At 38.8% G+C, this 15,353-nt stretch overlaps 1 protein-coding gene across 1 annotated transcript in view; it reads left to right on the top strand.

Annotated features, from left to right (window-relative positions):
• The first annotated feature begins 2,520 nt into the window (after positions 1–2,520).
• The window catches only part of RFX6 (regulatory factor X6), a 58,269-nt gene continuing 45,436 nt past the window's right edge, over positions 2,521–15,353 (top strand). The window contains exons 1-4 of the mRNA XM_055433067.2: positions 2,521–2,749; positions 3,015–3,171; positions 5,892–6,015; positions 7,747–7,808. Of these exons, the coding sequence (XP_055289042.2) occupies positions 2,527–2,749; positions 3,015–3,171; positions 5,892–6,015; positions 7,747–7,808 (566 nt within the window). The 5' untranslated portion in view covers positions 2,521–2,526. The remainder of the gene's footprint in view (positions 2,750–3,014; positions 3,172–5,891; positions 6,016–7,746; positions 7,809–15,353) is intronic.

Below are 15,353 nucleotides of genomic sequence, written 5' to 3'. Positions count from 1 at the left end.
GAGTTCACTCAAACTCATGTCCATCGAGTCGGTGATGCCATCCAGCCATCTCATCCTCTGTCGTCCCCTTCTCCTCCCGCCCCCAATCCCTCCCAGCATCAGAGTCTTTTCCAGTGAGTCAACTCATCGCATGAGGTGGCCAAAGTATTGGAGTTTCAGCTTTAGCATCAGTCCTTCCAATGAACACCCAGGACTGATCTCCTTTAGAACGGGCTGGTTGGATCTCCTTGCAGTCCAAGGGACTCTCAAGAGTCTTCTCCAGCACCACAGTTCAAAAGCATCAATTCTTCGGTGATCAGCTTTCTTCACAGTCCAACTCTCACATCCATACATGACCACGGGAAAAACCATAGCCTTGATTAGATGGACCCTCTTAGGACCTCAAATTACGATCATCACAAATGGCAAGTTAGGATGATAAAACCTTTTTTTTTCTCTTCTCAGAGAACCACTCTTACTGCATCTGAGAGGGGTTGGTATGAACTCTTTTTTAAACATTTGGTATAATTCAGCATTCAAGTCTTCTTGTCCTAGGCTTTTATTGTTGGAAATGTTTTTATTACTGATTCAATTTCTTTATTTATGATAAGTCTTTCAGATTTTTATTTCTGACCAGTAATACAAAGAACTTACATATTATTTTGTTAGGGAGAAAGAGTTTACTTAAAAATAAAGCAAAAAAATCACTTGGGGCCTTAAATGGTTTGTGTTTTCACTGATCAATTCAACTGGATAATTGCCAGATATTCACTTAGTGTCCGTATGATGTACACACACACATACAACCTTGCCATCAAGTGATATTTTTAAAAAGCTATTTTTAAATCCTAGTAATTTTCTTGAATGTTTTTCTTCTAATAATGTGATACAAGTGGACAGAGTCTTTCTGTATACAGTTAACCACTAGGACTTCCTTTATAGAGTAAGTCTGAGGGTGTCTCTGTAAAGAAGGGACCCTCTAAACTTTAGCATTGTAGGGCCGAGGCCCATGGACTGCGAAAACTCCGAGGCTTTGCAGAGAGGGGGTACTGGGTAGAGAAGACTGATACTCAAGGTTGTAGGGAGTGGTGGTGGTATAGACTTAGAGCTTTGGGTGCCTGAATAGATGGATTGCCCCAACCTAGATCTAGGCTCTGGAGGTACCAGGAGAAAATCTCTGACAGAGAAGTGGTGACTTTCCCATAAGTTATGCTGAAAAGTGGGTAAGGGTCAAATACACTCAATCTTAGCCACTTTGGCAAAGTAATGCTCTTAGATTGCTTTACTCCCACCTATTATCCAGCCTTCAGCCATCCACCACCTTGGGTCACATTTTGCTTTTTCCATGTTATATTTGGATATAATATAGTTTAAGTTTAAATTTCAGGAGTGATCTATCTTACTAATGCTTCAAATGAGGATGGCAGGCTGCAGGTTGTGGTAAAGAAGTGTGAATGAAAGCAAGATATTTGCTCTCTCTGGAGAGCACCAAACATAGAGATAGTAAGCACAGGGCAATATCTGTCAAAAGAACAGAAGATGGAAGGAAAGATTCTGTGTCAATGGGGCATCACAGAGCCCAAGTCTACTGATTTCTTCTTAAAGAGAGAACAAGATATTTTCCCCCATACACGACTGTCTCGGCATTTTAGAATGGAAATGAAATGTGGCAGCTTCATTTTTTCATTTCCGCAAACGTCCATTGCACTACTACCAGGTATGAGGGGTGGGGAATCGTCAGGGACGCGTTTACATTACAAAATATGCAGAGAGTGGATGCGTCTTTTCCTCTAAGCTCAGAGCCAGATCCCCAGAGGGTAGAGAGGCAGGCGTTCTGCGCTGGGGAGCAAGGCAGTCTTCCCACTTGTGGGCCGAGATGGCGTCTGTCCGGGTCACTGAGAAGACCCCTCACCACCGCCCACCCCCCACCGCCCAGGATTACTCTGGGAATAAATCAACCCAGACCATGTTATGCAAAGACAGAGCGGTGCTCTGGGGTCCCCCGCTTCTGGCCTGGGCGTGCAGATTCAGGGCTGTCCCCTGAAGCATCCTTGATGTCAGCTGAGAGTAGAGGTGGAGAGAGTTGCTTCTCCCCTCCCTCGCCACCCCACCCCCACCCCACCCCGAGATGACAGTGTCGCTTTCCCGGTTCTTTGGAGAGCTTTGGGTGTGGAAAAGTGTCCTCGGTCCCAGCTCAAGATGGGAGAAGAGGCAACAGAGGGAGGAGATGTGGGGAAAGGGACTGAACTGCTCAGGCTTGACTCGCGCAGGTGAGGAAGTGAGTTCTGAGCAGAGCATCTGTCAGGATGGCAGACAGGTGGAGACAGGCAGTCCCGCCTCGGCCCGCCCGGTTCCCTGCGCGGTCAGAGCTGCACCTGGGCCGGGCCTGCCCTCTCCGCGACGCGCGGGGGACCCCGAGCCGCGGCCTCCGTCCCCGCCCCAGCGGCCCCGGGTCCCCGGCCCCGCCCCGCCCCGCCCCGCCCCGGCCTCCCGGCTCCGCTGGGCGCCGGTTGAGCGGCGGGTGCCCAGGTCTCGGCGGCCGGGAGGATGGCCAAGGTACCGGAGCTGGAAGACGCCTTCCTGCAGGCGCAGGCTTCTCCCCCGGTTTCCCCCGAAGTCCAGGAGGCGTGTTGTGTGCAGCTCCTGGGCAAGGGTTTGCTCGTTTACCCCGAAGAAAGGGTGTACCTGGCGGCCGAAGCGCAGCCGGGGCGCGCGCTGGGCAGCGCGGAGAAAGCGGACGACCCGGAGCTGCCCGGGGGAGTTAAAGCCGGTGAGTGCTCTGCCCTCCCCGGACGTGACTGGGACTCGGATGCAGTTTTAAAAGGGCCTCCAATAATAAAGATAAACACATCGCAGACGTATATGTGTTTCCCCTAGGAAAATGCTGGTCGAATAGAAATTAAGTCTAAGGGATTTTGTATACCTCTCCTCCGAACCCCCCATAGACCACCCCGTTTGATGCCAAGATACATTTAGAGCGAATTAATTCATTTCATATCCTGGTTTTCTTTATCGTCTTTTCAACTGGCAATCAGAAATGCATTTAAGCAATGGTAACTTTTCCTCCGAAGAAGAGGATGCGGATGACCCAGACAGCAACACTAAAGCAAGCGATCCACACCCCTCACAGAAGAAAACCATCGCGCAGATTGTGAAGGATAAAAAGAAGCAGACCCAGCTCACCCTGCAGTGGTAAGCCTCGCCCAAGGGCGCCTGAAACCCCTGTTGAATTTTCAAAGTCAGTGTATTCAGACTCTTTGCTTTTCTCCATTTGGTTCTGTCTCAAACTTTCCTGGAGGAGTTTAAAAGACCAATTGGAAATTCATCCCAAAATTGTTTTCACTGAACGCTTCGTATAGAGACATATTCTGGTACGGGTGAAAAATGATCTGCAATGCAAATAAAAACCATCACTTTGTTCATTATTGGCTAACTTCTTTGTAATTTTGTAATTTCTTTGTTGTAGCTTCTTTATTGTAGTTTCTTTGAATGTAAGCAATAATGAATTTTTAATGGCTTATTTGTTTAACATGCAATCGACTCGTAAACTTTTATGTTTATAAAACATGATTCTTAAAAATGACTTAAAAAGAGGAAGGATCTAAACATTACCTTTTACCATAGAGCGCAAATTCAAATTCAGCCATAAGGTGAAATATGTTTGAACTAGAAGACATAGATCAATCAGTTAAAATGGTACAATTAACTTAAATAAATATTCAACTATTTTTAAAGTAGCTTTTATACATGATTTATTACAGTGAAATATCACTAATTAGATTTTGTGATAAAAAAAATCTCTTCTAAAATCAAGAGTTTATCAGTTTATCAGTAGGCTCTCTAATAAAGATCCTACAGAAACTTTTATAATATTATTTCAAAAGGAAGAGGAATCTCAAGTAAAAACATAATATTAAACTTCCCTATGTAGGGTAAAGAAATTTCCTCCCAAATTCCAAATAGGATGCAAATAAGTAAAAATCTCTATTTGCTGATAAGTTACACAATCTGTTTATATGTAAAACGTGATCTAAATCTTAGAAAAATACAATACAAAAAGCAGTATCTTAATAAAAACTAGTACATTTTATTTCATTTAAACATTGAATTACAATTTGCATATACTAAATGTTTCTGATTGTGTCCTTAATTCTTCCAAACATTTGAAATATAACCTTAATATCCTTCTAAAATTATGGCTAATCTATTGAAGTTGATATCATTTATTAGTTAAGAATATACTAGAGCAGTAAATAATTGAGCTAATTATCTTAAATATTTAGGAAACAGCTATTTTCTTTAGGATAATTGGAGCAAAAAGGTTTTGACTTCAGATATATTATGAAGGTTTTTTGAATGATCACTTCCATTCAATCTGAGTGAATGGAAACAAACTTGGGTTTTTATTTTATAAATATAAATATTTTACAATTAAAGGAAAAAGTCATATCCAAAATTAAGATTGTATTTATGACTAGAATTAGTATTTTGAAGACAAAAACAATGCCAACAATATCAATATAGCCAGGTGAAAAAGTGGGCATTATATGTGTCCTTTAAATATAGTTTAAATAGTTGAATATTTCTCAGTAATTTTCATATGTTTTGAGACTATAAAATGTCATCATTTTTGTCTGAACTTTCCATACTCTCACCCCCTCCCAAAGAGATATATAGTTTTAAAAAAACCTAAGTGAGTTATTTACCTTTTGATAATTTCCCCTTATGATTACAGATTATAGTGAGGATGTTAAAAATTAGAATTAAAAATTAAAGAGAGAAAATCTGCCTGAGTAGCTTCACTTTTCACTGTCAGCTAGGTGTTTGGTTTTATGTGTGCAAATTTTACTGGGATTTTCATCTTTCTATGACAAAGGAAAAAAAGAACCAAATCCCAGGAAACACATCCTGTAGCTTTTATCTCACGCACCTTGGGAACATGTTAAATCAGAGACCTTGAAGAGTTTCACTCAATTTTAACCTAAATGTATATTCTATATTGAGTTACTCTTATATGGTAGTAGTTATGACTTTACTGTACATACAAAGAATGTAAGTAAATTTTAGCCATTATCATCTACTGAAAGGGTAGAATAATTGAGCGTAGAATCCACAAGTTCTCATTTCTTGATTGCTGTTTAGGTATTTGTAACATTTAAATATATGTTATTACATTTATATAAATTGTGTGCAATTGCAATTGCTGATATCCAAATTAAATGGAATTATTTCTAAATTTTCAAAGATTATATGATTATGTTTATAATATAGAACCAAATTTAGTGTCGTTTTTGGCGGCATCTATAGAGAATAACGTGTTTTGTGAGTACAGGATCTTTTAGGTAATTATAAGTACTGATTACAGCAAAAAAAGGGTAGGGATAGAAATAAATCGGTACTATTTCAAACTTAAAGTTAATGTATTCTTATGTATTTTGCAAATAAATGTGTCACCATACTTCCCTAACTATTCAATGTTCAGAACTAGTTTGTGAGTGAAAGTAAGAGATTGTAGGCATTCGTTAACCTGAAACCTCTCGAGAATATTTTAAAAAACCATCACCTTCAATTTCACTATTCATATTTGGTTAGCACAGAGCAAAGCATGATGAACAGTGAAGATTTACTCAGAAGTAAGGCTTATTCAGGCATGTGGACCAGGCAGAAGTGATTTTGTCTTAGCCATGGGTGTTTTAACTGCACTAACACGTGTTCATTGAGGTTTTGCTCTTCTAACTTTAATCCTTGTGATCATATTTTTAATATTATCCAGAATAAAAGAAGTCTACTTATGTCTGCTCATGAACACATTTATATAGAGTCTGTGTTCAAAAGGAGCACTAAATATGAGAGGGGGAAGGAAAGAAGAAATAAAGAAAAGGATTGAACTAATTCTTTGCCCTTTTTCTTAGGCTTGAAGAGAATTACATTGTATGTGAAGGAGTTTGCTTACCACGGTGCATCCTTTATGCACACTATTTAGATTTCTGCAGGAAAGAGAAATTGGAGCCAGCCTGTGCGGCCACCTTTGGAAAGGTAAGTAACTCATTTTGGCTATACTGCCTTACAACTAAAGTCATGTGAGGCAGACAGTGTGGAAACAAACTTAACTGTTCAAGTTTTCTTACAGAATATTAAGAAATCTGTTTTGCAAATGAAATCCCTTAAGGGCTGTGTTTGGAACTACTATATGTTTAATGTAGATTTTACCTACTATTTGTTTTACCTTGAACTGTAGTTCTATATGTTTTAAAGATTAGAACCCTGGCTCTCAGAAGATTTAACGTGACCTTAAAAGAAGCTTCAAATAAGCTCCATTCCCTTCAAAGAGGGATACATTAAAAAGAATGGTATGGCCTGTACTGAGAAGCAAAATTAAGTGGAAATGACAAGTGTCTTGTTAATATAATTGGTGATTGCATTTATTCTAGCTCATAAGCAGTTATCTTAATTCTCCATTTGCTCTTAAGTATATTTACACCCCAAACTCCCAAGATGTCATGACGGGATTGGTTAATTTCTCTCCTTTAAAAACATTCCTTTTTACTGAACCTGTGTGGTTAGGATGGGAATCTATAACTGAATGCTACTGTATTTACATATATGGGTCTCATTTTAAGAATTTGGAAACAGTATCTATCTCTTGAGAAAGTCTTGTTTTGTGAGATTCTTGTCCTGCTCTATTGTCTTAAAATCTCAGATATCCCAGAAAAATTTGAAGTTTAGATCTCAACTATTACATCTCTTATCAACTGAAATCCAAATTCTAACCTGTAGAGGGACTCATTGTATTAGAAAATAATGATGACTATGGTCTGGCTTCTCAGTTTTTTTGTTTTTTTTTTAAATAAAACAATTTATGAATTATTTTGAAAACTTATCTGTTTACAGCACACAGTGTGATAAGGACATGGTAATCCGGTGATTCTGGTTCCAGCCTAGACTCTAATTTGTTGGGAAACCTGAAAAGCACTTAACCTCCTCAAAACTCAGTTCACTCATTCTATAAAATGAGGAGGTTGCATAAGACGACTTCTAATATCCATTTTAGCTGTAATATTTTAGTAGGCCTCCTTATGATAGTAATTCTTAACTGTTTGGGGAATCACGAAACACTGAGGATATGATTAAAAAAAAAAAGCTACAGAACCAGTCCTCAAGAAATTGATGCATATTAATGCATAAAGTTTGCCAGGGAGTCTTTAGAAGATCATGTCTGAATCTCCTAAGATTCAGGTTAAAACTGCTGTTTTATGCAGAAGAGATTTTTGTTCATTACTCAAGCACTAATTTTTAGCCAGTTTAGAGAAAAAAAATTAAAACACCGAAACCACAGAAAATGAAAAATTTAAAACACTGCTTTGGAGATCTAGTAAGACAAAGAAAATTTCCATGTCCTTTCAGAGCTGGAGATAGATATGTAATTTGGGTAAATCTCTGCAAAGAATTATTATAAAGAAACCCAAATCTTCCCACAAAGTATATAAATAAAGTAATAATTGTTCTAGTAATAACATCAAGCAGGAGCACATATTGGTATAATCTGCTTTGGAAATTGAGAAAAGGACAATGGAACAATATCATCGAAAAAATACCTCTCCCTGTGCAGATGTGTCATTATGTATCAATATGTGTATGACATTATTTTTTCCAGACTAAATATTTACTCAAAGCTCAACATTTGTTTTCTAGAATTAATTGATCATGAGAGGCTTGCAATAGAACCACACACCTTCTAAAAACTAAAGTAATTGACTTTCTTTTCAGACAATTCGTCAAAAATTTCCCCTCTTGACGACTCGGCGGCTCGGAACAAGAGGCCATTCAAAGTAAGGCACATGAATAAGCACATTTCAGATCTGTACACATGGTACCTTATACATGAGGACTAATACAGTGTGAAACTAGGATTGTCTTTATTGGTGAATAGAACTAGGTCTTCTCTTCTTGATAAAGCAGAGAACTGCTTTACTGACTATTAAGACCTAAAAAGAAAAAAATAAATGGATTTTAGAATAATGTTTAAAAAGCCAAATTTACACAGAAAAATCATTTTTTTCTGGTGAAATACTCTTTTTTATTTTATTTTACATTACTTATTTAATTTTGGCTGTACAGGATCTTTGTTGCTGCTCGGGCTTTTCTCTAGTTTCAGTGAGTGGGGGCTACTCTAGCTGTGGTGCACAGGCTTCTCACTGCGGTGGGTTCACTTGTTGCAGAGCACAGACTGTAGGGTGCACGGGCTTCAGTAGTTGTGGTTCCTGGGCTCTAAAGCACAGACTCAATAGCTGTAGTACACAGGCTCTTGCTCCATGTCATGTGGGATCTTCTCAGAGCAGGAATCAAACTTGTGTCTCCTGCACTGGCAGGCAGACTCTATACCACTGAGCCACCAGGGAGCTCCTCTGGTGGAATAGTCTAAATGAATCATTTTTATAACCTTAAAGCCACGGCTGAAGGTACCACCATCATGAAAAGGAAATGCAAATGGATACCTCAGTGACTGGGTGGAATCCACACACTTTCAAAGAGCAGGAAGAGGAGGGAGGGATTGAACATGGTCCAGGTTCTTCCTCTGGTTGTCTTTCCCAAATAATAATTTTTTTGTATCACCCTCTTTTCCATTCAAGACAAATGACAGGCACAAATGACTCAATGGAAATATAAATATAAAATAAACAGTCACGTTTTCTCTCTGTTGATAACGTTAGCTTTTACTTATCTCTTGTGACAGTCTCCGCGGAACCTTCAGTTACAGGTTCCTGTTCTTCCATTATTTCTTTTGTCCACCATTTTTTTAGTTTTTCCTTTCCTAATGTCTACAAACATATTCAGATCTCTTCTGTGTTGATAAAAATAAAATTATCTCAAACCTGCTATACTCTTCAATATTGCCATTATTTTTCTTCTCTTTGCCATTTCTTGAGAGTAGCTATCTGTTCACTTACCTTACCACTGAACACATACCTCTGTCTCATCCATTTCTTTAACTGGACAAAAACTCAATGGCTCGTTTTTACTGTTACTGATCTTCCTAGGCACCTGTCTTGAGTTTGAATCCACTGATAATGTCCTCTTAAAATAAATAAATGCATAAAGCTTCCGCTATGGCTTTTCTGTCACACCACTATCAAGTCTTTTTCCCTCTTCTGCCACTTATTTTCCAGTTTATCTAGTGTCTCTTTCTGCCCTAATGTCTAGTCCAGCATTGTCCAAAAAAATATAATGTGACCACATATTTAATTCAAAATTTTCTAGAAGCCACGTTCAAAAAGTAAGATGAGACAAATGAGATTGATTTTAATATGTTTTATTTAAGCCAACATATCCAAAACATGATAATTTGACCATATAAAAAATGAAATTATTGATGAGATGTTTTACATTCTTTCTTTCCTACCAGTGTTTGAGATCCCATGTATATTTTATAGCTACACTACATAGCAATTCAGACCAGTCACATTTCAGATGGCTCAGTAATAGACATCTGATTTGTGGCTATTCTATTGGCTAGCTCAGCCTTAGTCATTTGCCAAAAGAATAGATCCTATTTTATTATGAATTCTCTTGAATCTGTGTCTCTCTCCATTCATACTTTCAAAACCTGACCTTGACCCTGTCTTTCTAGTCTGTTCAGTACAGTTTTCATCTTGACCTTGTGTAGTTCAGATTCAATCTTTTCTCTGTCACCCTCAGACACTTTCACCTGCTCATGACTAACTTTTCTAACCTTAACATTAAAGGTCCATTACGATTTAGTGCCAAACCATTTTCTTACCTTATTATCTGCTCCTCGCTTTTCAGCATGCAGCCTGTGCTCTCACCAATTTATTGATCACTTTGCTTCCCTCTCAAATGCCACTGTTTTGTTCATGCTGTCTTCCTCTATGGAAGATCTCCTTTTCCCTAGAAGGGAGTTGAAACCCTTTCCATTTAAAAGAATGTCTCCTGAACTTCTTTTGAATCTTTTCTTTGCCTCTTGACGTTTTGTAGGCTTTTTCTTTGCACCCTCATACAAGTTTTTGATGCCTATCCTAGTGGGAAATTAACTTATCTCCTCCTCTCAAAAGATAGTGTTTTGAAGACAGAGACTTTGTCTCCCCTGTTCTTGTGCTCTTTCCGTGGTCTGCTGTGTGATAGATTGGACTTCCCTGGTGAAAGTGAAAGTTGCTCAGTCGTGTCTGACTCTTTGCAACCCCATGGACTATATGGTCCATGGAATTCTCCAGCCCAGAATACTGGAATTGGTAGTATTCTCCTTCTCCAGGGGATCTTCAAGCCAGGGATTGAACGCAGATCTTCGGCACTGTGGGCGGATTCCTTACCAGCTGAGCCACAAGGGAAGCCCAGGACTTGCCTGGTGAATCAGTGGTAAAGAATCCACTGGCCAATGCAGGAGATGTGGGTTTGATCCCTGGGTAGGGTAGACCCCTCAGAGAAGGAAACAGTGACCCACTTGAGTATTTTTTCCTGGAAAATCCCATGCACAGAGGAGTCTGGTGGGCTACAGATCAAGGAGTAGCAGAAGAGTCGGACACAACTTAGCAACAAAACAAAACAAAAACAATATAATAGGTTATCAATTAATATCTATTTCATTGATTCCTGTTAATGTTAATAGTACTGTGACCTGAGAAATGAAATGCCAGATTGAAAAAGACAAAGTTGGCTCATTCCTTCTAACCAAATCAGCTTTTTTTCAAAGTTGAATCAGTTTAACTGGCTAATTTCTACTGAATTTGATTCCTGCCGAACTGTGTAGGGAGATAAAAGATTAAACAGTGTTTGAGGTAAATAGACAGTGGAAAAAGAGGCTAAGCAATGCAGAGAAATCCTCTTCACAGGGTCTACGAGAGGACAAGCAGGCAGGCTGCAGAGAAAGTCAATTAATCCTAGAAGGAGCCTTTAGGATTAGGGATGAATCATTAACCTTGTCCATTGTGACAGTGAGGCTCCTGTGTGTAGGTTTATGTTGTAACAATATGTAGTGACTTCAAGGAGTTTGTGTGTTATCTAACAGCTGATGCCCAAGAGCATAGCATTAATTTGAATTTGTTCCTACTTTGCTGATATGCCATTTGCTTTTTATAAATTGCATATTATACTTTTGGTATTTGATATCATGGGGACATGTATCAGCTAAGTATGTTGAAAGATATGGCAAGCTGTAGAGTTCATGTATTTTGTCATTGTTCATATTTTGATGTAATTATTCTTAGTGAGTTGATTTTCCCAACTTTTTTCATTTCCAAGAAATACTCTTAGACTCTTTTTTAATCTTAGAAGATAATATATCAAGAGGTAGAGTCACCTAATGGTTAGGAGTATGAGGTTTAAGTTGAATAAATCTGAGCTTTAATACCATATTCCCATATATAACTGAGTGAGTTGTTCAGCTTTTCATCAAGAAATTGGCTATGCTATTAGTTATTAGATTTGGTATGAGAATTAAATGAAAAAAGTATAGAAATGAATGGAGACATGAATATGCTTTCAACCTCACTATCCTTAATAGTAAAGAATTATTATTAATAGTAATATGAAGTTAATAATATATTATTCACAGTACATCCAAAAATCAGCAGTGCAATTAAAAGTTACTACTTATCAAGCACTACACACACATGCAAACATACACACTCACTCTCTAATCTTTATGATGACAATACAAGATTGGAATTATTGTGTTTTACAAAGGAAAAAACTGCAGTTCATAGATCACTGACTTACCCAAGGCCATACAGATACTATAAAATAACAGTGTTGGCATTTAAATCAAGGTTTATTTGGCTCTAAAATTTGTGCTTTAACAACTGATAAAATTTCTTCTCTCCAATATGTCATATCAAAAAGTTGTTTAATTGAACTTTTGAGCTTTTGAGGTATACATTTTTTTTGTTATAGCAGTTGTAAATGTTTGTTAATATATTAGACTCTTCTTCAAGAGTTAACAACATTTCTCAAACATCAATCATAAGGCATTTAAAATTCAGTTCAGTTCAGTTCAGTCGCTCAGTCGTGTCCGACTCTTAGCGACCCCATGAACCACAGCACGCCAGGCCTCCCTGTCCATCACCAACTCCTGGAGTTCACTTAAACTCATGTCCATCGAGTCGGTGATGCCATCCAGCCACCTCATTCTCTGTCGTCCCCGTCTCCTCCTACCCCCAGTCACTCCCAGCATCAGAGTCTTTTCCAGTGAGTCAACTCATCGCATGAGGTGGCCAAAGTATTGGAGTTTCAGCTTTAGCATAAGTACTTCCAATGAACACCCAGGACTGATCTCCTCTAGAATGGACTGGTTGGATCTCCTTGCAGTCCAAGGGACTCTCAAGAGTCTTCTCCAGCACCACAGTTCAAAAGCATCAATTCTTCGGCGATCAGCTTTCTTCACAGTCCAACTCTCACATCCATACATGACCACGGGAAAAACCATAGCCTTGACTAGACGGACCTTGGTTGGCAAAGTAATGTCTCTGCTCTTTAATATGCTATCTAGGCTGGTCATAACTTTCCTTCCAAGGAGCAAGCGTATTTTAATTTCATGGCTGCAATCAGCATCCGCAGTGATTTTGGAGCCCCAAAAAATAAAGTCTGACACTGTTTCCACTGTTTCCCCATCTATTTCCCAAGAAGTGATGGGACCAGATGCCATGATCTTTGTTTTCTGAATGTTGAGCTTCAAGCCAACCTTTTCACTCTCCTCTTTCACTTTCATCAAGAGGCCTTTGAGTTCCTCTTCACTTTCTGCCATAAGGGTGGTGTCATCTGCATATCTGAGGTTATTGATATTTCTTCAGGCAATCTTGATTCCAACCTGTGCTTCTTCCAGCCCAGCGTTCCTCATGATGTACTCTGCATATAAGTTAAATAAGCAGGGTGACAATATCCAGCCTTGACGTACTCCTTTTCCTATTTGGAGCCACTCTGTTGTTCCATGTCCAGTTCTAACTGTTGCTTCCTGACCTGCATACAGGTTTCTCAAGAGGCAGGTCAGGTGGTCTGGGATTCCCATCTCTTTCAGAATTTTCCACAGTTTATTGTGATCCACACAGTCAAAGGCCTTGGCATAGTCAATGAAGCAGAAATAGATGTTTTTCTGGAACTCTCTTGCTTTCTCCATAATCCAGCAGATGTTGGCAATTTGATCTCTGGTGCCTCTGCCTTTTCTAAAACCTGCTTGAACATCTGGGAGTTCATGATTCACATTATTTTTGTTTTCTATAAAAGCAAATTTCTAGCACAGTTTTACATTCTGCTTTGAATTTTTGTCCAAAATTTCTCTGTGTTGGCATATTATCTTTACAATCATTGTTTCTGCTGCTGCTTCTGCTGCTAAGTTGCTTCAGTAGTGTCCGACTCTGTGTGACCCCAGAGACAGCAGCCCATCAGGCTCCGCCTTCCCTGGGATTCTCCAGGCAAGAACACTGGAGCAGATTGCCATTTCCTTCTCCAATGCATGAAAGTGAAATCGCTCAGTCATGTCTGACTAGTAGTGACCCCATGGACTGTAGCCCACCAGGCTCCTCTGTCCATGGCATATTATCTTTACAATCATTGTTTCTACTGGCTGTTTAATATCTCAAAAATTTGCATTTTATGAAACATATTTTTATGTGTTTGGAAATGTGAAAAATTGATGAAACAAATATAAATGAAGAAGTGAGCATGTTTTGGAGAAACAAGATTTATAATTTCTCCCAATTTTACTACTAATTTTGGAAAACTTTTTGTTGTCATTTTTATAATAGTGCCCAGAATATACCATCACTAAATAGCTATTAAATTATTTCTAATATATGAATAAATTTCAGTTCACTTCCGTTCACTTCAGTAGCTCAATCATATCCGACTCTTTGCGATCCCATGAATCACAGCACACCAGGCCTCCCTGTCCATCACCAATTCCCGGAGTTCACTCAAACTCATGTCCATCGAGTCGGTGATGCCATCCAGCCCTCTCATTCTCTGTCGTCCCCTTCTTCTCCTTCCCCTAATCCCTCCCAGCATCAGAGTCTTTTCCAATGAGTCAACTCGTCGCATGAGGTGACCAAAGTATTGGAGGTTCAGCTTTAGCATCAGTCCTTTCAATGAACACCCAGGACTGGTCTCCTTTAGGATGGACTGGTTGGATCTCCTTGCAGTTCAAGGGACTCTCAGGAGTCTTCTCCAGCACTACAGTTCAAAAGCATCAATTCTTTGGCACTCAGCTTTCTTCACAGTCCAACTCTCAAATCCATACATGGCCACTGAAAAAACCATGGCCTTGACTAGGCGGACCTTTGTTGGCAAAGTAATGTCTCTGCTCTTTAATATGCTATCTAGGTTGGTCATAACTTTCCTTCCAAGGAGTAAGCATCTTTTAATTTCATGGCTGCAATCAGCATCCGCAGTGATTTTGGAGCCCCAAAAAATAAAGTCTGACATTGTTTCCACTGTTTCCCCATCTATTTCCCATGAAGTGATGGCACTGGATGCCATGATCTTAGTTTTCTGAATGTTGAGCTTTAAGCCAACTTTTTCACTCTCCTCTTTCACTTTCATCAAGAGGCTTTTTAGTTCCTCTTCACTTTCTGCCATAAGGGTGGTGTCCTCGGCATATCTGAGGTTATTGATATTTCTCCCTGCAGTCTTGATTCCAGATTGTGCTTCTTCCATCCCAGCATTCCTCATGACGTACTTTGAATAAATTAAGTATTAATTTATTTATAAGTAAATAAATAATAAACACAGTCCTCCATTCTTCCATTCATCCTCACCATCTCCTCCCTGCCAAGGAAACCAACAATCCCAATGGCAGTTTCTGCACATTCTCAATACCAGTATAAAAACTGACTTTACTTTTGAGGTTTTTTTCTCTCTTCTCATTGATTCACCACCAATGTCAATAATATACTTTGATTTATTTTCCTGTGAAAAATTTTTACATTTAGATTTTGAATAAATAGAAATGGATCAAAATTCTGTAAGTACAAAGAATATTTAATGAAAAGTAATTTCTGCCTATTTTATATCATGAATGTATTATTTTGAATGTAATATATTACAGATTTTTATTGATGTACAAAGCATGGTGCTAAACAGTTTTAGACTATAGTGAGATAGGGTACATACTGTCAAAAAACTTTCACTGTTAATATTCATGTATTCAGTAAACATTTTACTGTGTGTCCTGGTGCTGACTAAGCCCTAGAGATACAATGATTAGCAGAAGAGTCTGTGTCCCACCCTTGCTCAAAACCACTCAGCAGGATAAGGGAAAAGACAGGGGAGCCCACTGAGTAGATTTCATGAGACTTCATGCACACAGTAAACTGTTTGATTTGAAGTTACATTTTAATTTCTTGTAGACTTTGATCAGTCAAATCTCGGTT

The sequence above is a fragment of the Moschus berezovskii genome, chromosome 10 (assembly GCF_049115385.1).
Source record: "Moschus berezovskii isolate FMDL1 chromosome 10, NW_MosBer_1.0, whole genome shotgun sequence".
Classification (NCBI taxonomy): Eukaryota; Metazoa; Chordata; class Mammalia; order Artiodactyla; family Moschidae; genus Moschus; species Moschus berezovskii.
Note: the sequence above shows the minus strand (reverse complement) of the source record. Positions and strands in the feature narration are given on the sequence as shown.